This window comes from Cnephaeus nilssonii, assembly GCF_951640355.1.
Source record: "Cnephaeus nilssonii genome assembly, chromosome: 5".
NCBI classification, from domain to species: domain Eukaryota; kingdom Metazoa; phylum Chordata; class Mammalia; order Chiroptera; family Vespertilionidae; genus Cnephaeus; species Cnephaeus nilssonii.
The window spans coordinates 19,055,930-19,081,508 of record NC_137076.1 but is presented as its reverse complement, the minus strand read 5'-3'; the positions used below and the strand labels follow the sequence as shown (position 1 = coordinate 19,081,508).

Below are 25,579 nucleotides of genomic sequence, written 5' to 3'. Positions count from 1 at the left end.
CCCTTCCCGCCCTCGTCTGCACCATCCAGCCCCATCCACCAGTCCCTCCACTATGCACTGGAGCCAATGGGGCAGGCTCAGTCCTAAAACACAGCCTGGAGCGCTGTTTAAACTCCTTCTTCTCCACAGGGAACCATGGTGCCCACTGGAGAGAAAGGGCAACAGGGGTGATGTTCAGACTTTGTCTTGAAGGTGGCCGTAGCTAGGGTGACTGACTAATTTGTGTCCAGTTGAGATATGAGTGTGAAATTGTGCCAGGAGACCATGTGACCCAGGGCACCTGGCCACCCTAGTCTTACAGAGTAGGGTGCTCCAGGCAGAGGGAACAACACGTGCAAAGTCCTAAGGCAGGAGTTCCTCGCTTGCTCAGTCCTGGGCCAGATGCCTGGCTTCCCTCAACAGCCCGACACCTTCTTCCTGTGAGCTTAGCGGGGCCGGGGCGTTCTGGAGGCAGGGAGTCCCATCCAGGACCAGGATGTCCTGCTCTGTCCCATACTGCCCTGGCACTTTCCATGGGGTGCTCTTTCACCATGGGAACAGCCTGGGACCTGGGACCCCCCTCTCATTCCCAGGGAGGATATCACCTACCGGCTGCCAGAGCTGGACCCTCGGGGCTCTGACGAGGAGAACCTGGACTCAGAGACTTCGGCCAGCACCGAGAGTCTGTTGGAAGAGCGGGCCGGGCGGGGGACCTCGGAAGGTCAGTATTAAGGTAGCGTCTGCTTTTTTCCTCCCATGTCCACCCCTGGCAGGCCCCCGGGCAAGGGTCTGTCTGCCAGCCCTGAAGCTGCAGTAACCCTGCCATCTGTCTCTCAAAAGGACCCCCCGCACCTGCTCTCCCCTGCCCCAGTGCACCTGCCCCGAGCCCCCTCCCCGAGGTGGCCGCCCCTCCAAGACGAAAGCCGTCGTCCTTCATGACGGTCAGAGTGAAGACCCCCCGGCGGACCCCCATCATGCCCACGGCCAACATCAAGCTCCCCCCTGGCCTGCCCTCCTACCTCCCTGGTCAGGCACCAGGTGCCCAGGAGGCTGCCACGCTAGTGAGGCGCCGAGAGACCCCTGCCCGACGCCCGGACCAGGTACACTCTGTGTATATCACACCGGGCGCACACCTGCCTGTGCAGGGCACTCAGGAGCCCCTGGACAAGGATGACCAGCCACCTGGGGCCAAACGGAGGTACTCAGACCCCCCGACCTACTGCCTGCCCCCCACCTCAGGCCAGGCCAATGGCTGAGGGCCCGAACATCTGAGGACAGCCGAGTGCCGGAGCTCCAGCATTCGGCTCTCCGAGAAGGATCTGGAATGAAAAGCTCCAAGAGCAATGTGAGGTGGGCACTGGCTCCAACTGCAGAGTCCAGCAGGGATAGGCCGGCTGGCTGGCCAGGGCTGAGCCCCAATTTCACACAGTGCCGCCGAGAGCCCCAAATCCTGGCAGGCAGCCTGGCCTCTCCCACCCGTTTTGTATGGTTTTACAGTTAACTGTTACTTTGTGCCTGGTTTACATAACTTTAAACTGTAACAGCCTTAACAGAAGACCAAACTGTTTTTTATAAGTGTATGTACAGACTTTTATATTAACGCCCTGCCTCGCCTTTATAACCTGGACACGGACTTCAGAGCAAAACCCACATGGCCGCCTCACCTTGAAGGCTCAGGCCCACAATGAGGACGGCTTGGACCAGGGGTTTGGACCATTGGGGCACCTGACTGTCCCCAGTCTGTCTGGGTCTCATCCTCAGGCCTGGCCAGCAGCCATCGGCCCCCGTGCATTCAGAGAAGCAATGGAGCCTTCCATGGTGATCCAGGCTGTTGGCTGGAGTGAGGACATGAGGTGGGGGGCAGCCTTCACCTGGGGTACCACAGACCTCATATCCAGGGTGACTCAAATGTGGTCACCACTCTGTCCGCTGTTCCCTGAGTGGAGCAGCCACCCTTGGCACTGCCTGTCCCATGTGGCAGACAGGAACTCAGGACTGCTCAAGGGTGAGGAGGGCAAGGCCTGAGTTTGCACATCCCTGGGAACAGCCTGGGGACCTCCAGAGCGGGGCTCCCGTCTCTCAGGCTCCTCTCACTCCCTGGACGCCTGGACAGATGGCCCTGGGCCTGGGACTAGAGGTGTCCTACAAACCATGTGAAATAAAGAAAAGGGGACTGAGGTGTTGATGTGATACCTGCTCTGGGTTGGAGGAGCCTGGGACAGCAGGGTTGCCGTCTCCTCTGGAAGGGCCTGCCTGGCTCCTCCAGCAAACACTGCTATTGGAATTTCACACATTTCCATCCCTGCAGGGGTTGGGCCTGCTGGAGGCTTGTGCATATTGATCCAGAAACCAGAGGGAGCAGGGAGTTCCTGGAGCTACATTCAGTGAGAAGAGCCTGCTGTCCTGGGGGCCGCCTCTCTCACCCTCTTTCCCCCTACCCCAGCCAGGGCCGTCCACCCTGAGGGTGCCCTCTCCGCCTACCCCAGCCAGGCTATCCACCCTGAGGGTGCCCTCTCCGCCTACCCCAGCCAGGCTATCCACCCTGAGGGTGCCCTCTCTCCACCTACCCCAGCCAGGCCATCCACCCTGAGGGTGCCCTCTCCGCCTACCCCAGCCAGGGCCATCCACCCTGAGGGTGCCCTCTCCGCCTACCCCAGCCAGGGCCGTCCACCCTGAGGGTGCCCTCTCTCCGCCTACCCCAGCCAGGGCCGTCCACCCTGAGGGTGCCCTCTTTCCGCCTACCCCAGCCAGGCTATCCACCCTGAGGGTGCCCTCATTCCACCTACCCCAGCCAGGGCCGTCCACCCTGAGGGTGCCCTCTGCCTACCCCAGCCAGGGCCGTCCACCCTGAGGGTGCCCTCACTCCACCTACCCCAGCCAGGGCCGTCCACCCTGAGGGTGCCCTCACTCCACCTACCCCAGCCAGGGCCGTCCACCCTGAGGGTGCCCTCTCTCCACCTACCCCAGCCAGGGCCATCCACCCTGAGGGTGCCCTCTTTCCGCCTACCCCAGCCAGGGCCATCCACCCTGAGGGTGCCCTCTCTCCGCCTACCCCAGCCAGGGCCGTCCACCCTGAGGGTGCCCTCTCTCCACCTATCCCAGCCAGGCTATCCACCCTGAGGGTGCCCTCACTCCACCTACCCCAGCCAGGGCCGTCCACCCTGAGGGTGCCCTCTCTCCACCTACCCCAGCCAGGCCATCCACCCTGAGGGTGCCCTCTCTCCGCCTACCCCAGCCAGGGCCGTCCACCCTGAGGGTGCCCTCTCTCCACCTATCCCAGCCAGGGCTGTCCACCCTGAGGGTGCCCTCTCTCCGCCTACCCCAGCCAGGGCCGTCCACCCTGAGGGTGCCCTCTCTCCACCTACCCCAGCCAGGCCATCCACCCTGAGGGTGCCCTCTCTCCGCCTACCCCAGCCAGGGCCATCCACCCTGAGGGTGCCCTCTTTCCGCCTACCCCAGCCAGGGCCATCCACCCTGAGGGTGCCCTCTCTCCGCCTACCCCAGCCAGGGCCGTCCACCCTGAGGGTGCCCTCTCTCCACCTACCCCAGCCAGGCTATCCACCCGGAGGGTGCCCTCTCTCCACCTATCCCAGCCAGGGCCATCCACCCGGAGGGTGCCCTCTCTCCGCCTACCCCAGCCAGGCTATCCACCCGGAGGGTGCCCTCTCTCCGCCTACCCCAGCCAGGGCCATCCACCCTGAGGGTGCCCTCTTTCCGCCTACCCCAGCCAGGGCCATCCACCCTGAGGGTGCCCTCTTTCCGCCTACTCCAGCCAGGGCCATCCACCCCGAGGGTGCCCTCTCTCTGCCTACCCCAGCCAGGGCTGTCCACCCTGAGGGTGGGAGGCAGCTGGTGGGCCTCAGAGCCAGAACAACTTCCCCACACACAAGCTCCCATGCTGCAAACTGGCAGTTGTGGGAACTGACTGACAGGTGGGGCAGTGAAGACCACACGTGCTGGAGAGTTAGGAGACTTGTCCAGTCACACGCTGGGATGAGGCATGGCTGGGATTCAAAACCTGCCTCTAGAGCAGCTGTCGCCAGAGGTCTGCGGACCACCGGTTGCCGACCGCTGCTGGAGCGTATCCCTTCATCCATCCTGGGTTTGGTTTCATCCCTTGTACCCTTTGAGGACCCCAGGCCCCCTGGTGTGATGGGAACACAGGTGGCCTGGGGGCTGGGGAGATAAAATGTTTGCATCCAGGGTTGTCCCTGTGGAGCCTCCATCTTCATTCACCCTGTCTGCTCGGGGTGAGCCTGAGCTCCCTGGGGGCCCCTGGGGGGGCTAGGACTGGGTTCTTTCCATGGGGGTCTGAGCCTTAGGGGTGACCCAGCCCCATCTCACTCCAAGGGCTAACCTGTGTCCCCCTTGAAGCGACACTGTCCCACTGCCATTTCCCAAGAAAGGGCTGGAGGGCTGAGTCAGAGTCAGGGTTGGGAACGAGAAGCTCATAACCACCTAAGACGAGGTGAGAACCCAACCCATGGATTCCCAAGTCCAAGGCCTTCACCTCTTCCCTCCTCCCCTCGGGGAAGGCTGCTTGGGTGTGGGAAGAGCCCAGCCAGGAGTGAGTGTGGTGGAGGAATTCTGAAGGGGGGGCGGGGGAATGAGCAGAGACTGGTCGCACGTGCGCCTGACACCGAAGGCCCTACCTGGTCCTCAGCCTTCCATTAAGGGTTAAGATGGCCACGAAGAAAGCCGGCGGTTCGGCCCTGAGTAAATACGGACCCCGTGGCCTCCCCAGGAGACAAGACGTTACTCCCGCCCTAAAGATGGGACTGCGAAAGAGAGGGGCACGCCCACCCGGAAGGAGACCAAGTGAAGGTACTTCCGCCCTCAAGAGGGCGCGGGCGGAAGGGGCGGGGTGGCGCCGGCGGAAGGGGCGGGTACCGCCGGTCGGTGATGGCAGCGTCCAGGCTGGAACTGAACCTGGTGCGGCTGCTGTGCCGCTGCGAGGCGATGGCAGCAGAGAAGCGGGACCCGGACGAATGGCGTCTAGAGAAGGTGGGGGACCCTGCATTGCCGCTTAGAGCTCGACTCTCTTAGGGAGGTGCCCGGGGCTGGCAGCCGGACCCCGCCCCCCAGCAGCCGCCCTGGCCACGCCCCTTCGGGGGGCGCCGCCACGTCCACCCGCTCCGTCCGCCCTTGTCCCTGGGGTTCAGCGGGCCCCGCCTCCTTGACATTGGTCCCTTCCGTTTTCCAGCCCCTAACCCCTCCCTGGCTCTGCCCGCTTCGAGCAAGATGGGGAGGAATGGGGGTGCCGGCTGACACCCACTTTTCCTCCCCAGTACGTGGGAGCCCTCGAGGACATGCTGCAGGCCCTGAAAGCCCAGACGAGGTGAGTGCAGACGGCCAGAAGGGCTTCATATCGGAGGGTAGAGGCCACGGGGGGCGGGAGGCAGGGTCTGTGGGGGGCCGCTAGGCTCCAGTCCTTGCTGGGACCTTTCTCTGAACGGGGGACAGCGGACAGGTTTTCTTTTTCTCCATCTCGCCATCCAGCAAACCGGTCTGTGAAGTGATCAATGAATATTCCCGCAAGGTGGACTTTCTGAAGGGGATGCTGCAGGCGGAGAAGCTGGTGAGCACAGGAACCTCTTCCTCCGCGTTCTCAGCCCTCAGCCGGCTCTCCTGGGTCCCCAGGACCTGTTCCCGTCGTGACACCTCCTCCCTCTTCTGTAGACTTCCTCCTCAGAGAAGGCACTAGCCAACCAGTTCCTGGCCCCCGGCCGAGTGCCAACCACTGCCAGGGAGCGGGTGCCCGCCACCAAGACGGTCCATCTGCAGTCACGGGCACGCTACACCAGCGAGATGCGGAGTGAGCTGCTAGGCATGGTAGGGCACCCTCCCTGCTCCTGGGGAACCCTTCCGTCAGGGAGGGAGTTCAGTGCGTGAGGGTCGCCAGAACAAGAAATACTATCAGATACAGGGACCCTAGGGGCCTCTGCCCTAGGCCATAAAGCAAGGCTTCCCAACAGAGGGCATTCTGGGCAGGGTTTTGCTAGAGGAAGAGGAACTTGTTTGGTACGTGGCAAAAGGCGCACGTGTCTGGTTAAGCCACAGAGTTGGCCCAGTGCAAGATTTGGCTCCTGGCTTGCCCCCTGCCACAGATAGTTAAGATTTTTTCATCTGTAAAATAGGTGACAGAGAAATTTCCATAAATCAGTTAAACCATTCAAAATATGAGCTGTTGTCATTACTAATTAATAGTTGAGGAAACTGAGGGTCAGAGGTTGTGGGACTTGCCCGGGGCCCTGACTAAGGATACAGAGGTTCTGAGAGCAGAAAGGACAGGTTTGGGGGCATGACAAGGTAGGTGACCTCCCGCCTGTCCCTTTTTCCCACAGGACTCTGCTGGAGGTGAGTTGCCCTGAGCAGAACAGGACTCAAGTCCCAACTGCCTGGGACATAACATGTGACCTTGTGCCTCATCTGGCTCCCACAGGGTCCTCCACAGCCCAGGGAGTGTCCCTGGGGGCATTACCAAGTCATGTCTGGAGGGGGCAGCTGGGACAGAGGAAGTAGTCCCCAGAGGAAACCAGGGGGAGGGACCTGGGGCCAGGGGAAGCCCAGATGGGGGTGAGGAAAACATCCCAGACAAAAGGGCATTTGAGCTAGAGCTTTGAGGGGTAATCAGGAGCCTGCTGGGCAGCAGACAAGTTGGGGAAGGGTCTGTGTAGCAGACCCATCCCAGGTAATGGTCAAGAAACTAGAATGCAGAGAACCAATCCTCCCCTCCTTCCTCTTCCAGAGCCCAAGCTGGATGTGAGGAAGAGAACGTGAGTGTCCTCAGCCCTTGGGCAGCACTGGGGGGAGGAGGGCTGGACAAATCTTGGGCCACTGAGGAGCCACCACAAGCGTCTAAATCACCTATCAGACGCCACTTCCAGGAATGCTTTACCCAGAAGCCAAAGCAAAGAAGGGGAAACAGTCCCAAGGGGGCAGTGGCTGCAGCCATAACCTCTGGGTTCCCTGGGAACATGTTTGTCTCTTCCCCCACCTCCCACCCCACTCCCATCTCATGTTTACCTGTCCACCCGTGTGTGAGGTCAGTGGGGTGGCAGGTCCCAGGCCCGGGGATGAGAAGCAGTCGGCAGCCGAGCTAGACCTCGTCCTGCAGCAGCACCAGAACCTCCAGGAGAAGCTGGCAGAAGAAATGCTAGGCCTGGCCCGGAGCCTTAAGACCAACACACTGGCCGCCCAGAGTGTCATCAAGAAGGACAACCAGGTGTGAGGACTATGGGAACTGTGCGGCTTCTGCCCTGGGACATAGAGCAGGTTTCCCAGTAGAGGGGCATTGTGCTGGGACTGGGCTGGATAAATACAAATTTGGTAGCAGACAAGATTCCCAGCTGAGGAAACAGCACCAGCCACGGCCAAGAGGTGCTGACTTGCCCCAGGGCAGTAGGGGGAGTCCACACTGACCCCAGTCCTTTATACTCTCACCCGTAGACTCTGTCGCACTCACTCAAGATGGCCGACCAGAACCTGGAGAAGCTGAAGACAGAATCGGAACGGCTGGAGCAGCACACACAGAAATCCGTCAACTGGCTGCTTTGGGCGATGCTTATCATTGTCTGCTTCATTTTCATCAGCATGATCCTCTTCATCCGAATCATGCCCAAACTCAAATAAAGACCCGCCTGGCCCAAGCTGGTTAGGCTCAGTGGATAGAGCATTGGCCTGTGGACTGAAGGGTTTGATTCCATGCCCGGATTGCAGGCTCAATCCCCAGTAGGGGTCATGCAGGAGTCGGGCAGCTAATCAATGATTCTCTCTCATCATTGATGTTTCTCTCTCTCTCCCTCTCCCTTCCTCTCTGAAATCAATAAAAATATATTAAAAAATAAAAAGGCCCGGACTGGCCAACCCTTTCTGTGTTCTGTCTGCCCTCCACCCCTCTCCAGAGGTACCCTTTGGGGTGGACAAGATGGGTAGGCCCTTGGAGGCCCCCGAGAGCCACAAAGACTACATGAGCAGAGCGGGGAGAAGATTAGGTTGGGGACAGGGGTAGTGACTCAGCAACCCCCCTGTTTTCCCCTGGGCAAGGTGGGAGCCCCCCTCCCATCCCCACACCCACACCCCTACCCCCCGGTCTGGTAGAATCAGAGCCAACTAGCAATGTCTTCAGCCCTGTGGAGTCGGTGAGGCCTGGAGGGTGGGGAAGGAATGGGCCATGCCTAGAGGAGGGGGCATCAGTGCTAGGCCTTCCTTGCAATTGAAGGTGATAATTTAGGGACAGAGCTCAGCACAGCCTAAGCTCTCAGGACACTGCACGTGCTTCACACAGTCATTTGGCAAACGGCAGGGTTCGTGGAGACCCTGCCCTGCCCGGGCTATAGTCTGATCATTTCAGATGAGAACTGGAGGGCACTGGAGTTGGGACCCTGGAAGGGGTCATGAGTGGGAGTCCAGGATAACAGTGGGTCCTGGCCTCTGCTCACCCCCATTTCAGACTTGGAGGGCAAAGCCTGTAAGGATGGTGACCCGGGCAGCTCAGTAAGGAAGGGTGGACAGGTGACAGCTGCATGGAAAGTGTTTCAGACACTTGGCACATGAGCAGGCACGGTGGGACACACATGGAGGTGCCCACGTGGACCTCCACTGACACGGATGCAAAACCACCAGATGGAGCTTTATAGAAGCTCTAGTGGCAGCTTTTTAAAAATAGATCATAAAAAGGAGCCATAGCTGGTTTGGCTCAGTGGATAGAGGTCAGCCTGAGGACTGCAGGATCCCAAGTTCAATTCCAGTCAAGGGCACATGCCTGGGTTGCAGGCTCAATCCCCAGGAGGGGGGTGTGATGATTCTCTCTCATCATTGATGTTTCTATCTCTCCCTCTCCCTTCCTCTCTGAAATATACACTGAGTGGCCAGATTATTATGATCTCTGAACGAATAATAATCTGGCCACTCAGTGTATATCCTATATAATAAAAGGCTAATATGCAAATTGTCCCCTCAACCAGGAGTTCGACCAGCAGGCAGGCCGGCCAACTGCCCATGTCCTCTCCCCCTGGCCAGGCTGGCAGGACCCCACCCATGCATGAATTCATGCACCAGGCCTCTAATATATATACACACACACTGAGTGGCCAGATTATTATGACCACCTGACGTTTGTAGGCAAATTAGCCATACACTGCATCATATGGGATATGGAAGCCGAAGGCCTGTTCGAACACCTTTGCTGTCTGCAGTTATCAAGATAAAACGTCTCCAATTCGCACAGGAACACAAGGATTGGACAGTCGAGCATTGGAAAAAAGTCATGTGGTCCGATGAATCACGTTTCCAGTTGCCTCATGAAGATGGCAGAGTGAGAATTTCGTGGAAACAGCATGAAAGCATGTACCCCACATGCATGAGTACAATCCTTCAAGCTGGTGGGGGCAGTGTTATGGTTTGGGGCATGTTTTCCTGCCATGATTTGGGCCCTTTAATTCGTGTGGAACAACGTCTGAATAGCACAACATACCTAAGTATCTTTGCTGATCAAGTTCATCCTATCATGTTGATGGCGTATCCCAATGGAGATGGCTTCTTCCAACAAGACAATGCACCATGCCACTGTGCTCATATTGTGCAGGAGTGGTTTCAAGAACATGAGGGCGACTTTACCTTGCTTAGGTGGCCCCCACAATCACCAGATCTCAAATCCAATTGAGCATTTTTGGGACGAAGTTAAAAGAACCATCAGGCAGCTGGTTCCACAACCATCAAATCTCACAGAACTGGAGAGTGCTATTATTCATCAGGCATGGTGTCAGATTCCTCTCATCACCTTTCAACATCTCATGGAGTCAATGACAAGAAGAATCGATGCAGTATTGAAGGCAAAAGGTGGCCCAACGAAGTACTGATGGGGTGGTCATAATAATCTGGCCACTCAGTGTGTGTGTGTGTGTGTGTGTGTGTGTATACTAGAGGCCCAGTGCATGATTAAATCATGCATGTGTAGGGTCCCCTAGGCCTAACTTGCCATCCAGGCCATATCCACTGCCCCGCAAAGCCTAGCACGCTCCACGGCACTGCTAGCAGCCTGCTCCCCGCTTTTGATGGCAGGGGGTCCGCTGGTACTGGAGCGGACACACAGCTCTCCGCTTTCGATCGCGGGGGAGCTGGGTGTCTGTCCGCTGGTGCACCAGGCCTTTCAAAAGCCTCCGGCGGAGGCTTTTGGCCTGGTGCCGGAGTGGACAGACACCCAGCTCTTCCGCTTTCACTTTCGATCGCGGGGGAGCTGGGTGTCTGTCCACTGGTGCCAGAGCAGACACCCAGCTCCCCACTTTTGATGGTCGGCGGCGGGATGTGGGCTCGCTGCCCCAGAGGCCCCTTCTGTGCCGCAGCACAGCCATGGCACAGACGCTGATCTCGCGCCGCCGCTGGCAATGCGAGCTCAGCGTCCCACCGGCCCAATCGGCCAACCCAGCCACCCCGAGTCCTGCCCCCCCGCGCCTCCTGGCCAATCGTGGGCATAGCGAAGATATGGTCAATTTACATATTACTCTATTAATAGGTAGGATATATATATATATATATATATATATATATATATATATACACACACACACATACATACACTGAATGGCCAGATTATTATGCATTCAGAGATCATATTAATATACATATACATATTAAAAAAGACTCATGCCTGAGACCCAGTATGGGAGTGGTTCGGTATTAGGGAGTCTGTCAATAGCCACATGAATACATCAGGAAACAAAACCAGAGTAAATGGGGTGAAATGGTACTTTGCACTGTTGCTGAACAGTATACAAAAGAGTATACAAAATAAGAAAGAGATTTTTTTTCTCCTCATTTAATTGGAAAACCTCAAGGCAAAGGCAGCATTGAGTTTCATGGGCAAATAATGAAAGTTGTGCCATCAGAGTGAAGAGGTGGGGATGCCCACGGCCCAGCCACCTACCCCAATGATTTAACATTGTCAGGAGGTGTCCAATGCAACTAGGCAAGAAAACACATGAGACTGAAAAATTAGAAAAGAGGCAAAATATTTACAGATGATATGAAAGACAAAAGCAATTTTTTATTTTTACTTATTTAATTTTTATTGAATTAACTGGAGTGACATTGGTTAATAAAATTATATAGGTTTCAAGGGTACAATTCTATAATACATCATCTGTATATTGTATTGTGTTCACCACCCCAAGTCAAGTCTCCTTCCATCACCATTTACTTATTTTTTTACTATGTTTTTATTGATTTTTAGAGAGAGGATGGGAGAGAGAGAAAAACATCAGTGTGAGAGCAACATTGATCAACTGCCTCCTGCTTGCCCTCTCCTGGGGATCAAGCCCACAACCCAGGCTTGATTGGGATTTGAACCCTTGATCTTTTGGTGCGTGGGGTAATGCTTAACGAACTGAGCCACAATGGCCAGGGCTCCTTCCCTCACCATTTTAAAAAGCTATTTTAATAAGAGAATTCAATAAACTAACAAGGGATTTAATGACTATTTAAATTAGTTTCCTAGAGTGGGTGGAGGTGGAAGAAGGTATGGGAGGGATAAATGGTGATGGGGAAAAAAATAAAATAAATGAAAAAAATAATAAAATAAATTCGTTTTCATTTATAACAGCATCAAAGAAGATACACTACCTGGTTAAACTAACTTCCCTGATATAGGAAGAGCTACTAAAAAAATCAACAAGACAAAAAAGATTTGCAGAAAATAAGAAAAGAAATACAAATGGTTTCTAAATTTTTTCACTTACCAGATTAAGCGAGATTTAAAACTGAAAATACATTTGCAGAAAACCGTGCTAACATCGGTGTGGCAAAGGTTTGGGGAAAACCAGTGTTTCACTGCTGGTATATCAACAGCACAACCCCATCGAAAACCAACTTGACAGGATCTTTCCAAATTAAAATACAGAGGTCTCTTTGCCTTGCAGGGGCAATTCCAGTTCCTCCCATATGTGGCCAAAGGAATGTGCACGTGAATATTTTTTGCAGTATTGTCTGTAGTGAGGGAAATATTTATATTGTTTGTCACTGAAATAGGGTCGCCCCAGAAGGAGACACAACTAAATGCTGCTCCTGAGACGAGCGGATGCGACATTCACTTTTGCCCTATGCATCTTTTCTATGGTTTGAACTTTATAAATATGCCGCTAGTTACTTAGAGAAATGTTTTATAAATATAATTTCTTTGTAAATAGATGGGCGCCAAAGCCACCGGTTTTCAGACGAGTAAACTGAGGCTCGGAGCGGGTGACTCACCGGCCCCAGACACACGGCAGGTGGGGTCTCCCGAGGACTGGAACTTGAGTTTCAGGGCAGCGAGTCCACGCCCGCGCCGCCAGGCCCCGCCCCTCGCCGCCAGCCCCGCCCCCGCTCGGCGGAGCGACCCCACCAGTTGGGTCCAACCTGCAGTTAAGGCGTAATTCGTACTCAGCTGCGCGGAGAGTGGACCCAAGCACCGAGCCCCGGACGCTGGGACAGGTGACTCCGGCGGGAGCGGGAGCTCGGTCGGGGGAGGTCCGTGCGGCGCGTAGCCCGGGCGGGGGTCCCCGGGGTCTTCCCAGGGGCGGCGTCAGTGGACTCCGGGCGCCGCAGCGGGCGAGCCCGGGGCAGCGCGGGGATGAACCCCAGCCAGGCCCCGGCCGCGCGGCGGCGTCAGGGCCATTTGCATAGCGCCTTTCCGGGTTCCGCAGTCGGAGCGCTCTGAGGGCCAATCGTGTGCATCTATGCAAATCAGCGGGGTTGGGGATCGCGCTAGGGGCGGGGAGTTGGCTGTCACAGGTTCGCTCTCGGCGGGTTCTGCAGCGGGTTCTGCAGCGGCACCCCCCTTCAGGTGCGTCCTTCTGTTCGCAGGCCGCCCGCAGACCACCCCCGCCACGTGCGGGCCACGACGCCCCTCGCAGGACCCGCCCGTCGGCCCCGGGACGCCCGAGCGGCTCCTTCCCGAGGTCCATGCCCACCCGGGGGCCCCCCCACACCCACGGCTCCCGGGGGGACCTGCAGTTCCGCCCGCCTGGCCCAGGGCCTCCGGTGAGTCTGAGCTGGAGGAAGGTCCCCAGGCCGAGCCTAGGCAGAGGATTCATTACCCCCAGTTTAAAGGATCCCAGCTTCCCCATAGCCTCGTTCATTTGAAACCAGCGTCCGCTGTTCTCTGTGCTAACCGCAGCCAGGAGCTCACAGGGCAAGGCCCAAGAAGATTGTATTTGAGGATGAACTGCCCTCCCGGACCCTCCCCGGCACCAAGAAGCCTGGTGAATCCATCCCTGGGGAGCATATGCCTAGGCCCCACCCAGTGCCCGACTACGAGCTGTGAGTGTCCCCCATGTGGTTGCCGGTGTCTGGGGACAGTGAAGGGGCACTGAGTCTGGGGCTTTGACTAGTGAATAAGTAAGAGAAAAAGGACATTTTGAGCAGTGAGCCCAGCATGAGCAAAGAAAAAATTACACCAATTGGGGGAAAGGCAGGGATTCTTTACTCTCACACTCTGTCCTGCTTTCAACACTCCCCCCTCCCCCCAGCAGTAAGTACCCACCAGTGAGCAGTGAGAGGGAACGGAGTTGCTACGCTGCTGTGTTCCAGGACCAGTATTCAGAGTTCTTGGAGCTCCAGCAGGAGTTGCGCTCTGCACAGGCTAAGCTCCAGCAGCTGGAAGCCCTGCTGACCTCTCTGCCCCCACCCCAAAGCCAGGTCAGCAACCAGGTGGAAACCCTTGCCCCACAGCCCTTCCAGGCGGCCAGACCCTGGCTTTCAGCACACCCATTGGGTCTAGATCTCCAAACTCTTCCTCCTCCAGCCTGGGCTGGCACCACAGCATATGAGCCAACATCAGCCCTAAAGTGCTCCCTAAGTGGGTCACTGTGTCTCTTTGAGCCTCAGTTTCCCCATCTCTCCTTGGGTCCAATACTCCCTTAGTCCCCCTCCTCCTTCTCCCCTCACAGAAGGAGGCTCAAGTAGCCGCCAGAGTCTGGAGAGAATTTGAGAAGAAGCGGACGGTGAGTCATGGCTTCCTGAATCCCACAGCATGGCCTTTGCACCCCTGACACTCCCATAAGTGCCCAGTTTCACAGAGAGAAAACCAAGGCTCAAAGAGGAAAAGCAAACGGTCAAGCAGCTTGAGGGCCATAGGCCAGACTACCACAAGGACTTCCCTGCTTCTCATCCTACCCAGGACCCTGGCTTTCTGGACAAGCAGGCTCGCTGCCGTTACCTGAAGGGCAAACTAAGGCACCTCAAGGCGCAGATCCAGAAATTCGACAACCAAGGAGACAGCGAGGGCTCTGTGTACTTCTGAGCATCCTGACTGTCTGGTGGGGGGAGGGGCGGTCCCACTTGCCCTCACTTGTTTCTACCTCCCAGCCTTAGTTCCTGCTCTCCCCCCCTGCCTAGGGTAGCCTTCCCTGGTTGCAAATGCCTCAGCCTTTGAGGGTTTGGTCCTGATGACCCCCTACTCCAGGAATTCTTCCCAGGACCTCCTCCAGGACCCCCAACCCTGACCCCATGGGGACCCTAGATCTCAACTCATCCTCTGGAAGCAGGTCCTGTTTCCAATCCCAATGGAATAAACATTTCTTAAATATATACTATGCTTAACACTCTGTTGTCACCAAAAAATTGTTCTTCCATGTTGCAGAGGGAAAAAAATGAAGGTTCTGAGATATGGCCATGTTCAGGGTCTCCAAGTGTGGTATGAACCCTTATCTGTTCAGGAGGCTCCCTCTCCTCCAGAGCCTCAAGTGGCCCGTTCTGGGGGAAAAGTGAGGGGCCAAGTGATTGGGGAGCCCCAGGGGCCAGGAGTTTCCACGGGTCCAGTAATGGAGGCAAAGGACCCTAGAGTCTTGCTGGGGTAGCCTTCTAGAGAATTCATGTGATGTAATGCTGGGGACCACCTGAAGGGGGCAGGCGCAGCCAGGATCCTACAGGAGGCCCTGAGGCCAACCAGATAAATGGGTCCCTGCAATTTTCCACTTGTGGGCACTGCAAACTGAACAGTGATTGCCGCTGGGCAGTTTTATCTGAGGACACTGGGGCCCGGAAGCCATGATTAAGGGCTGGCCACAGAAAACAATGAGGTGTTGGGTCCAGGGCATGTGTGAATCCATGAGGCTCACGCTCTGAAGCCAGAGTCTGAATTTCACCTGAGCCATCTGCTAGGCTTAACTCCTATAGACTCACTGGCTGACCTCAGCCCCTCCCAACCCCAGACTGTTTCCCTACAACAGTGTCCAACACAAACAGCAAGTAGGGCTATTGTTAGGCTGTGGGTTTTCCAGGTGGTGGGAGTGGGTTTCCATGGTAGGCTGCCTTCCCCTCAAAAGATGGCAGAGCCCTGGCCTGTATGGTTCAGTGGTTAGAGCATCAGCCCATGCACCAAAGGACTGTGGACTCAATTCCCGGTCAAGGGCATGTACCTGGGTTGCAGGTTCAACCCCCAGCCCCAGTTGGGGTGCATATGGATCACATGCATGTTTCTCTCTCCCTCCCTCACCTCTTCCTTCCCTCCTTCCACTCTTTCTAAAAATCAACATGGGGGGCAGGGGAGGGATGACAAACTTTGTTTGCAGGTAGGAAATGCCTTTATTATTGGCCTTGATTCATTCACTATGTAGTGTCCAACGTGGATCACGTGTCCAGAAGCCACCTGGTGCACGCAACTCCTTCCTGGCTACGGCTGCCCCTCCAGTCGACACCAGGCCTCTGCCCATCACAGGAGGGAAGCCAACCCCACCATCCCACGAGTTCATGCCTGAGGCACTGAGGGACAAGACTGTCCCAGGATTAGGACCTCAGTTCCTCCCCCATCTTGGCCAGGAGGGTCTGTGGAGGACAAGGCCAGAGCCTGGACAATCAGTCACTTTTTGGTTTCATGATCATTTAAAAAACAGAAAAGACAAACATTTCACAGTCTTTAAAAAATAGGAGTCTGAGGAGAGAGGCTGGAGTCCTCTGTCTGGGGAATCTGCCCCCTGAGGCTCGAGCAGCCACATCCCTTGAGGTCTGAAGACCCAGCCATGGTGCCCCGGGTCCTATCCAGTCACTGGCCTGAGCCATAGGGCCAGTTGAAGGTACTTCCAGACAGCAGCATGTCTCGAATCAGCGTCTCAATGGGCGTCTTGCCCACTAGGCGCATGAAGAACAGCTGGGAGATGAGGGAGGCAGGGACGGCACGCAGGGCGGGGAGCCGCAGCAGCAGGCGCCCAAAGCGCTGGGGCTGGGACGGGTACTGGGCCCGCACGTACTCAGTGAGGGCCACCTGTGCCTTCTCCTGCAGGCTCTCCACGTGCGCTGGGTCTGAAAGGCCACAGGCATCTGGAAGGACAAGGGCAAGGTCAGATGGGGTAGGATAGGGCAGGACACAGGGTCCCAGGGTTGACTGGGGGCACCATGGGGATGTGGATATGGAGGGAGAGGGGCATTCAGGACGTGGGAGTTAGGGACCTGGGTCACAAATGGGGGTATCTAAGGCTCTCAAAAGATATGGAGGTAGCCTCATCTGAGGACAATAACACAAGGGTGCAGGCAATGATACCTCACAAGGGTGGATGGGACCCCAACTGAGGCCTTGTCAGGGAGACAAGTTCTAATCAAGTTCAAGGGAAAGAGGGGGCTGGGAAGGGGCCGTGGGGAGGAAGGCAAGGCCCAGAGGGGTCTGGGGCTTGAGTAAATGTGACAGTGTCTAGATGGGGCCCCTTGAAAGTGGGGGGGGGGGGGGGGGGGGGGGAGTCTTCTAGGGAAGAAGGAAGGCAAAGCTGTATATTTCACATGAAGGCCACCTCCCCGAATGGCCTGGCTCCGGTTCCTGCATCCCTGGCCCCAAGGAAACACGTAGTGGGGTCTGGGTCCTTCCTGGTTAGTCAGCTGTGCCACCAGTCCCTAGAGTTAGGTAGGGCTCTGGCGGCTGGACGGTTACAACTGGCAAGGAGAGTACTAGGACAGCCTTGCCCCTCCTCAATGGGAAGGACCTCAAAGCCACACCCCTTCCCAATCCAGTCAGCCCTGGAGGCTGCCCTAGGAGCAGGTTGGGGACTCTGGGTCAGAGGTCTGGGGTCACAGAAATCAGGGAGGAGGGGCCAGAACCAGGTGTCAGGGGCCTCCCCACCCACCCCCGCCTCTCTGATGAAGGGATGGAGTGGGAGAGGGGGGTGACTCAGGGAGCCCAAAAATCAGGAAGAGAGGCTGTGGAACCAGTTCAGACCCAGCCTGGGGTCTGGGGACCAGAGTCAGAGTTCTTAGGGAGACCTGGGATCTGGGGTTGGGGCATCAGGGTGCCACACCACCTATATCACCTCCTCCACTGCCCATTTAGCACTCACAGCAGGTGCAGGCCACAGTCTGGCAGGCAGGGCATCAGGGAGTGAAGGGTCCCCCCCCCCCTCCCCAGGGTCCTCCCCCCCCCCCCCCCCCCCCGGTTTGGAGCGCATCTTACCAGGTGTGAACAGCGCAATGGCCTTGAGGCAGCCATATTCTGCGGAGTCAACCTGCAGGCGGCCCAGCTTGTCCACCTGCTCCTGGAAGGCGCGCACCTGATCCATGAAGGCCACGGCGCGTTCAGCGGCCATGGGTGCGGCGTGCAGACCAGCTGCGGCCAGCAGCGGCGCTGTGTGCAGGGGCAGCGCGGCCTGCGCGGCGTTCAGCACAAACAGCTCGCTCCAGCTCAGGCGCAGCAGCGCCACCTGGTCGGCTACGGGCAGGTCAGGGAAGAAGGGCGCGTGGCGCGCCCACTCCACTGTGCTGAACAGCAGCCGCGCTGCCAGCTCACACACGTTGTCAATTCCCAACACTGCGCCCGATGAACCGCCGCCTCCGCCAAAGCGCCCTGCAGCTGCGGGGTAGGGCTCCGCACGCAGCAACTGCGCGATCAGCTCCGACACGGGCTGCCCCGGGAAGAGGTCCCCGCCGGCCACCGCTGCAGCCAACACTGAGCCCGGGGGGCTGCCTGAGGAGGCGGCCACAGCGCCAGGCAGAGAGTGCGGGATGCGGCCACGCTGGACCGCTGGGAGGGGGATGGAGATGGGCAGAAGGGCGGGGAGAGGGCAGAATGGATTGAGAGGCAGGAGAGGGAGAACGGATGAGGGTTAGGAGGTGGGGGAGGAATGATGAAAATGGGTAAGGGGGAGTGTGAAGGAACATGGGGAGGGGAGAGAGGGGGAGAGAGGTGCCAGGAAGGAGGAGGAGGGATGGAATAGGGAAAAGTGGATATCCAGAGAATCATGGGGGGCAGGTAGGGAGAAATAAAGGGGAAAAGACAACGTGATCAGTTGGTTACTCAGCCCCTCCCCTCTAAAACCCACCACACCTAGCCTTTCCCTAAAACCCCACCCCGTGGGCACACAGCTTATTGGGAGGCCAGGGATTCCCTCCTGGAGCCCGAGCCCTTGTCCAGCCCCCAACCCCACCCAACTTCCTACAGAGAAGGACCGTGTGGGGGCCGCCTTCCTGGGTGGGAATGGGACCACTGGGTGAGGGCGAATTTCAGGCATGCCTGGCCCTCTCCCACTGGCCTGTGTGAGCTCCATTCAGGAGTCAGGGAGGCTTGACCTGTCAATCATACCCCTATCTGTCAATCATGGGAGTCCCAGAGCTGAAAATGGGGCCAGGGAGGGGGTACTTTCCTAGGACTTGGGACCCTGGCCAGCTTATCCCTAAAGCAAGTGATCTCTCCTCTGGAAATGGGATCATTTCTCTAGCTCCCAGCCCCGCCTCCCAGGTCATGGCCCCCAAGAGGATCTGTCTGTCTGGGTCACTGCAGTTGCCCCAGTGCTGAGAATGGAATCTTAGACAGTAGTGGGTGCACAATAAGCATTAGCTGCCGTCAGTAGTCTTGACGGGAGGAGGTAGAGGACTCACTGCTGGCCTCAGCCAGTGTCCCCAGTGACCAGGTAGGTGGGAAGAGGGGCAGATTAGCCTGGGTGCCAGGCAGAGACTGAGCTTTAACGAGTTGGCAGGCCCTGTCTTGCCACCTCCATGAACTTCTGGCCAACGTGCCATGGAGCAGATGGGGAGGGGGGCATGGGTGGGAGCCAGGGGCATAGCAGATGGGGAGGAATGACGAAAATGGGTAAGGGGGCGTGTGAAGGCTGGGATGAGCCATGCTCTCAGAGGTTGGGGAACTTCTCCTTCCCCCTTTGCTCACTCAGTTCTAAACCCCACCCCCACTATTCCTCCATCCCTTGACCATGTTCCCACCTCAGGGCCTTTGTACTTGCTGTTCCCACTTCCTGAGCATCTTTTCCCCAGTCTTCCTCCTCATTCAGCCCAGAATGTGTGGGTTCAAGCCCGAACCATAACTCTACTGCTCTCATACCCTGGCAAACGGCCCCACCTCCCTGCCCTGTGCTCAGTTTCCCCATCTGTAAGATTTAGGAGATAATAATAAAGATGATGACACCAATCACTGAATTACATAAGAATCTATCTAACTGGCTTACAACGGCACTTGGCACATAGAAAGGGCTAAATGAATAGTAATTCAAGACAAGAAACATTTGCTGAGCACCTTCTGTATTCCAGGACCTGACCTATGAGCAATGGGGATATGTCAGAAAACAAGACAGAAGTCTTCATCCTCAGAGTGTGGACATTCTAGCAAGGGAGCAAGTAAATTGCAGTGAAATCAAGGAGGAGGATAAAGGGTAGTCAGGAAGGCTTCTCTGAGGAGGTGCTATTTAAGCAAACCTTAACAGAGGGAGGGAGGAAGCCAGGCAGGTGTCTGGGGGGAAAGCATGCCAGGCAGAAGGAAGAGCCCATGCAAAGGCCGAGGTAGGACTGTGCTTGGGACATGAGCTGCAATTACGATGCCATCCACTCCTGAGACAGGAGATCTGAAGCCCTGATTTGAAGTACAGAGGGATTTTAGGTCAAATGGACAAGTGGAGGCAAATCCAAGTGGGGGAAGGAGGCAGGGCAGTCACCTCAAACTTTAAAGGACCAAAGGGACTGATCAGATGGTGTAAGAGACATAGTTTGAGCAGCCATTCCTAGCTTCTTCTAGAAGCCCGGCAGAGAAGAAACCATTTAAATGCAGGGAAGAACTGCTGGCCTGGCCCCTGAGAGTCCAGGCAGAAACATGACACCCAGCATGGGGTCAGATTCTGTTCTAGAGCCCCCAGGCTCCTGGTGGAAGTCTCTGCATTCCATTTCAATTCTAAGGGTGGAGTTCTAGGCCCAATTGCCAGCATATATCCACCCACGTCCCCAGGGCAGAGACAAAAGGCCGGGCCTCCCTCGGCTCCCAGGGCCAGGGGGTCAGGCGGAAGGACAGGCTGCCCTTTGACTTAATCAGGCAAGTTCCTGCCTTGGGCAAACATAAAGCAGGGGTGGAGTGGGAGGGAGAGAAAGTCAAATAAAAAAATATGTCCTTGTTCAGAAAGAGGTGGCCAGGCTAGGGGACAGGGGCAGGGAGGTCACTGAGGTGTCAGGGCCAGAGCACCTGCCTCTGAGGCCAGGGAGGCCGGAGAACAGCCCTAACCTGGCCCGTCAGGGCGTCCCTTGCAGCCCCAGCTCCTGCACAGCCACAAGGCAGCCCCGGGTAATTGGATTCCTCAAGCCCTGGGCCAAACTGAGAGCCATGGGATCTCAGATGGGTGGTAACGAGATTAGCAGGCACCAGACCCCGGGAGAGGGAGTGAAGGGCAGGCCATTTGTCTACCCTGTCTGCCCCGCCCCCGCGGAGACTCACCCTCCTTCCTCATGCCCACCCGGAAGCACTTCTTGAGGCGGCAGTACTGGCACTGGTTCCGGTGATGCTGGTCGATCTGGCAGTCACGATTAGACCTGTGGGCATGCAGAGGTCACCATGTGGGTCAACGTGACACCCACATCCAGCTCCTCAAGCTACCCTCTGGGCCAACTCTGAAGGCTGCACCTGGGAAACACTGGTACTCCACCCCACCCCAGGCTGGGTAGGTAGCCCCAAAGGGGCATCAAGGTTAAGCCTGCAGGTCTACAAAGAGGAAAGGACAGTCTGGCTGGCATGGCTCAGTGGTTGAGTTTTGACCTATGAACCAGGAAGTCATGATTCGATTCCTGGTCAGGGCACATGCCCAGGTTGTGGGCTCCATCCCCAGTGTGGGTGCAGGAGGCAGGCAATCAATGATTCTCTCTCATCATTGATGTTTCTATCTCTCTCTCCCTCTCCCTTCCTCTCTGAAATCAATTTAAAAAAAAAAAGAGGAAAGGACAATTGGGGGTGGGTGGTGACGGATGAATAGGAGTCTATGGCAAAGTAGATTAGCACACCAGGGAAGGTATATTGGAACTGGGTTTTGAAGGATGAATAGCTCCCCAGGTGAACGGAAAGGCAATTATAAGCAGAGTGCAAGGAGAGCAAAAGGTTGGAAATGTGAAAATATGGAGGCCTAAACAGTTTCATTTTATGTAGTCTTTGTCCGAGGGGTAATGTGAGAGCAGAGAAGGTACATGGTCAGGGAGCTGGGCTTTATGAGTTGACTAACAGAGTAGAGGCCAGTCCAGGCCAGAACCAGTCCTTTATGGGGTCACAGCACTGTGGAGGCTCCAGCATTATCACCCTGCACAAGGCCATCACCAATGAATGAATGAATGAAGGAACCCCTGTCCCTGCTTTAAGACCCCACACCCATGTCTCTTCCTCTGGAAAGACCTTCCAACTCCTAACTGAGCCCAAGAAACTTCTTTCTGGTGGCCCTCAGGGATCCTTGTTGCCTCTCCCAGGTATGGGACAGGTGGCCGGGGCCCTGTGAGGCAGTGAGCTCCCTGTCCAGAGTCAACCCCAAGCAAGAGGATTCAGGAGCTTGTCCTTCATATGTCCCCAGCATCTCTTCCCTTGGCCCTTGCCCCTCTATAACTCTCTCCACCCCTGGTCCCAGGGCTGAGCCCAGACCTGGGGCAGGCACCCGTGAGCTTCCAGCTGAGCACCAGGAAGTTCATCCCGAGAAAATCAGAGTAAAACACTTAATGAAGTTAAAAATCAAACACCTCTCAGCTGAACATGCAGCCCTGACCCTCCTGCAGCAACTTCTCCACCAAGCCCCAGTTTCCTCATTTGGAAACAGGAGGCCAGAAGCCAGCTCCATATGAAATGCACTGGGTCAGGTGTGGGGAGGGGGCTGTCTGAGGGGCTCTGGGGGAAGGTGTCAGGATCCTGGCCCTAGGCCCCAGCAGGGAGTGCCAATAGAAGCTTTAGAAGAGCTGAGGCTCTGCAGAGCCTCTGAGAGCCTGGATCCTGCAAGTGGCAGCCTCTGAGCTCAGGCCTCTGCCCCTAAACAGCCCCAGCCCCAGCCCCCAGGAGGAGGCCCTGCTAGGGCGGAGGGAGCTCAGGCAGAACCAGAACAAAGCCCAGCAGGCAGGCAGTGGGAGGGTCCTAGGCAGCAGGCTGGGGGCAGCCGGCTGGAAACAGCCAAGCCTAGGGTGGGTGGGCAGGCAGGCAGGCAGGCAGGGGCCCAGCTCAGGGCCCCTGACCTCAGGGGAGGCCTGGAACCTTCTGCTTCAACTTCCCCAGCTCTGGAGTCAGGTCAGCTTTCCTGGTCCTCCAGATGGGGAAACAGAAAGTTCAATGATCCACCTAACAAGCACATGCTTGGCTCAACCCCGGGGCCCAACTAAGCTTCCTCCCTGGACTTCTGGCTTCCAGTTCCATTTGGTTGGAGCCCTCCCTTGCTCACACACCCTCCATTGCTCCCTGTGGCCCTCAGTCCAGCATTTCAGGCCCACTCGGCGCTTACTTCTCTCCCATGCCTGGGTGGTCTCATCTGACAACAATGCTCCCCCAACCTGCCTCTGGGAGTCTGCCTGGACCAAACCCCTCCTGCTTTAAGGCCCTTCCCGCTGCTCTCCTCTAGGCAGCCCTCCCTGACCCTCAGACAGAGCCCCTGGTTCCCTCCTGGGACCCCAGACCTATCCCTCCCTTTGGCCCAGCCCCTCCACAGGCTGGGTGCTTCTGCATCTCACTGTGCCTCCATCAGCCTGGGAGAGGGCTGGACTAGGAGCTAGAGTCTCTCTAGGGGGCTGACATCACACCACCCAGGATGGGCCCCGAGGAAACTTTACTGAAGGGCAGTGACTTCACCTGGTGACACAGCCCTGAGCTTCTAAAGGACCTGCCAGCCCCCAACAACGCCGCCTCTCCCCAGCCTTGGTGCTCCCACCCTCAGGGAACCTCTGGGACCTCAAAACCGCCTGAGCCCCTCCTTTGCCCTCCCCAAAGACCTGGCCAGAAAGCAGGCAGTTATTCCAGCAGCAAGAATGAGGCCAGTCTGGTGGCCCAGTTAGCACTGGAGGAGGGAGGAAGCCAGCTCACACACACACACACACACACACACACACACACACACACACGGCCACGCCAGACAAGCCGACCCCAAACCTGGGGCCAAACTCCAGGGACCCACCCAGTAACCTCTCCAGCAAGCCTTTCCTGGAAGAACCCTGATCCCAACTTAGTCACCCTTCCTTCCCCAGTTGGGGCAGGTTCTCTCCTTGGGTGACCCTGAACGGACACCAGGACCTTTCTGAGCCTCAGTTTTGTGCATATGGGAAGTGGGGCTCCCCATACTGGTTCTGCAGAGCCCAGGCATGTTCATGTAGGCTCAGAGTAGGGGCTGATCAATGGAGTGGGGGAAATGCTCACCCAAGAGTGGTAGGAAGGGGACCTGGGCTGGGCAAACCCCCTCTCAACTGAGACTCCACCCAGCACAGCCCAGGCCTTCTCGGAAACATACACCCCCAGCCCCAAGTGGGGCCACCTAAGTGTCAGGGATTTTCCAGGAGCCTCAGGTCTCATCCCACTCCAGGCTGCTGTGCTGGGGCGGAGCAGCAGAGGTGCGGTCAAATCCAGCCGCCCTCCCCATCCTCCCCCCCTCGCCCCCCCTCCCCTCCAGCGGCGGTTTCCGGTGACCCAAGGTCCAGGGTGAGCCCAGGGCGGGTGCCCACTGATAGGCCGGCCCAGTTCCCCCACAATAGGGTCCTCCATGGGAAGGCGGCCGCCCTGTGCCACCCGGGCCTCGCTTTCGTCAAGGCCTCCCTTGGCCAGAGCGACTTTGGAAGTGATATTTGACCCCAAGGGCGCGCCGTATCGATCCCAGCGGCCGCAGACAATGGCCCCTGGACGCTTCGAGCAGCACAGTCCAAGTTCCACGTTCGATTCCCGCGGGGTCTCTGCACGACCATTCCCAAGGGGTGCCCTGGGGTTAAGGTCCCACCCTTGACAGCACCCCAGTCCCTCTTCCCACGGAGATGACCCCTCTCCGGAAAAAAAGCAAGGGACGGAGGAGGAGCAAGGAACTGGGGCGGAAGACTCAAGGGGACCACCTGATGGGAGGAGCTGCATCCATACTGCGCCGACTGTATACACAATCCATGGAATGGAGAGGGGGACAGGGGGCTGTGCCCTTATCTCAGAAGGGGAGTGGAGGCCCAGAAAGGTCAGCGCCAGGCCCAAGGTGACCGAGCAGGTCAGGGCCCAGGCCTGGCCGGGCCGGGCCGGGTGCAGGCGGCGGGGCAGGGCGGGGATGGGGGGCTCACCGGCAGGTGTAGCTGAGGTTGCGGCGGATGCTCCGCTTGAAGAAGCTCTTGCAGCCCTCGCAGGTGAAGACGCCGTAGTGCTTGCCGCTCGACTTGTCCCCGCACACCACGCAGTCCACCTGCAGCCCCGGGCGCTCCTCGTCGCCCGGCTCCGCGTCGCTGGCGGCGCCGGGGGGTGAGGCCGAGTCTTCCTCAGCCGCGCGCGGGTAGCCGCCCGCCTTGTCCACACCATTCGTGTCGCCGCCGCCGGGGCCGCCCCAGCCGCCGGTCACCATGGCCATAGCCCCAGGGCAGCGGGGCCGGGGCGCCCCCTCCGCGCTCCTCCCGCCGGGCACCCCTGTCGGCCCGGGGGGACTCTACCCGGTGCGCATCCGGTCCCGGCGCGCGGGGGGTACCGGCTGCACCCCCAAAAAAAGTTTTGCAGCAACTTCCTGCGGCCGGTCCGCCCGCCCGGGCGGAACTGGTCGGGCCGGTTCCAGGCCAACTTTCCCACGCGTGCGCGGGGCCGGGCCCGGGGCCGAGGGGGGGCACGCTAGAGGCGCGGGCCGGGGGCCCCGGGGACTCGCGCCCCGCCGCCCTGGGGCCCCGGCGGGGGCGCGCGGGCCATGGCTCGGCCCGGGCTGCACACGGGGCGCCCTCTGGCCTGGCCGCCTCTCGGCCGGGTGCTGCGGCCAACTTAGCGGGCCGCCATCCGGGCGCAGGAGGCCGGGGGGAAAGTTTGGCCGCAAGTTGCGCGGCCGCCCGCGGCGAGGGGGATGGGCGGCGGGCGCGCGCCGGGGCCGGTCGCCGCGCCCCCTGGGTCGCTGGGGCCCCCCGGCGGCCGCTCGGGGCCTGCGGGGCTGCAGGCCGGCGCTTTCCGAGCTGCCGCCCCCGCTGCGGCCGCACACGCCAGGCTTGGGCCTGAGCTTGGGCCCAAGCCTCGCTCTCGCCGCCGCCGCCGACCCCGTGCGCCGGCCTCGCGCTGCGGCCGGTTTGACACACAACGTTCCATTCGCGGGGCGGCGAGGGGCGGGGGCGGGGGCAGGGGCGCGCGCCGCGGGCTGGGGGCGGGCGCTCGTTGCCCCGGCGACAGCCGCCCTTATAAGGGCATGGGTGGCCGTGCGCGGCGCCCGGCGCCGGC

General features: G+C 58.2%; 4 protein-coding genes across 19 annotated transcripts in view; 3 read left to right on the top strand and 1 right to left on the bottom strand.

The window, feature by feature from the left end:
- Positions 1-2,489, top strand: part of MYO9B (myosin IXB) — an 87,285-nt gene extending 84,796 nt beyond the window's left edge. For 6 of the 14 annotated variants that reach the window (XM_079770940.1, XM_079770949.1, XM_079770945.1 and 3 more), the window contains 2 exons: positions 573-700; positions 820-2,488. In XM_079770940.1, coding sequence (XP_079627066.1) covers positions 573-700; positions 820-1,235 — 544 coding nt within the window. In that variant the 3' untranslated portion in view covers positions 1,236-2,488. Of the gene's footprint in view, positions 1-572; positions 713-819 lie in introns of all 14 variants that reach the window. The other 8 variants (XM_079770950.1, XM_079770944.1, XM_079770939.1 and 5 more) reach the window with 5 other exon arrangements.
- A 1,656-nt stretch (positions 2,490-4,145) lies between these two features.
- On the top strand, positions 4,146-7,886 carry USE1 (unconventional SNARE in the ER 1). Of its 3 annotated transcripts, none has more exons than XM_079770304.1 (8): positions 4,148-4,983; positions 5,183-5,317; positions 5,479-5,557; positions 5,659-5,811; positions 6,324-6,336; positions 6,728-6,755; positions 7,030-7,204; positions 7,429-7,885. In XM_079770304.1, exons 2-8 carry the CDS (start codon positions 5,289-5,291, stop codon positions 7,609-7,611), a joined length of 660 nt encoding a protein of 219 aa, XP_079626430.1. In that variant the 5' UTR covers positions 4,148-4,983; positions 5,183-5,288; the 3' UTR covers positions 7,612-7,885. The 3 variants fall into 3 exon arrangements, with proteins under 3 accessions (XP_079626432.1, XP_079626430.1, XP_079626431.1); XM_079770305.1 differs by having other exon boundaries at positions 4,853-4,983; positions 5,268-5,317; XM_079770306.1 differs by lacking the exons at positions 6,324-6,336; positions 6,728-6,755 and having other exon boundaries at positions 4,146-4,983; positions 5,268-5,317; positions 5,659-5,867; positions 7,048-7,204; positions 7,429-7,886.
- A 4,427-nt stretch (positions 7,887-12,313) lies between these two features.
- Positions 12,314-15,368, top strand: OCEL1 (occludin/ELL domain containing 1). The gene is made up of 6 exons (XM_079772696.1): positions 12,314-12,444; positions 12,817-12,993; positions 13,130-13,272; positions 13,482-13,650; positions 13,902-13,955; positions 14,132-15,368. The coding sequence occupies exons 2-6, from the start codon at positions 12,916-12,918 to the stop codon at positions 14,252-14,254; spliced, it is 567 nt and encodes a 188-aa protein (XP_079628822.1). The 5' UTR covers positions 12,314-12,444; positions 12,817-12,915; the 3' UTR covers positions 14,255-15,368.
- A 145-nt stretch (positions 15,369-15,513) lies between these two features.
- NR2F6 (nuclear receptor subfamily 2 group F member 6) lies at positions 15,514-25,438 on the bottom strand. The gene is made up of 4 exons (XM_079772694.1): positions 24,460-25,438; positions 20,639-20,733; positions 17,387-17,953; positions 15,514-16,269 (listed from the first exon to the last, which is right to left on the bottom strand). Exons 1-4 carry the CDS (start codon positions 24,738-24,740, stop codon positions 15,995-15,997), a joined length of 1,218 nt encoding a protein of 405 aa, XP_079628820.1. The 5' UTR covers positions 24,741-25,438; the 3' UTR covers positions 15,514-15,994.
- Between the last annotated feature and the right edge of the window lie 141 nt (positions 25,439-25,579).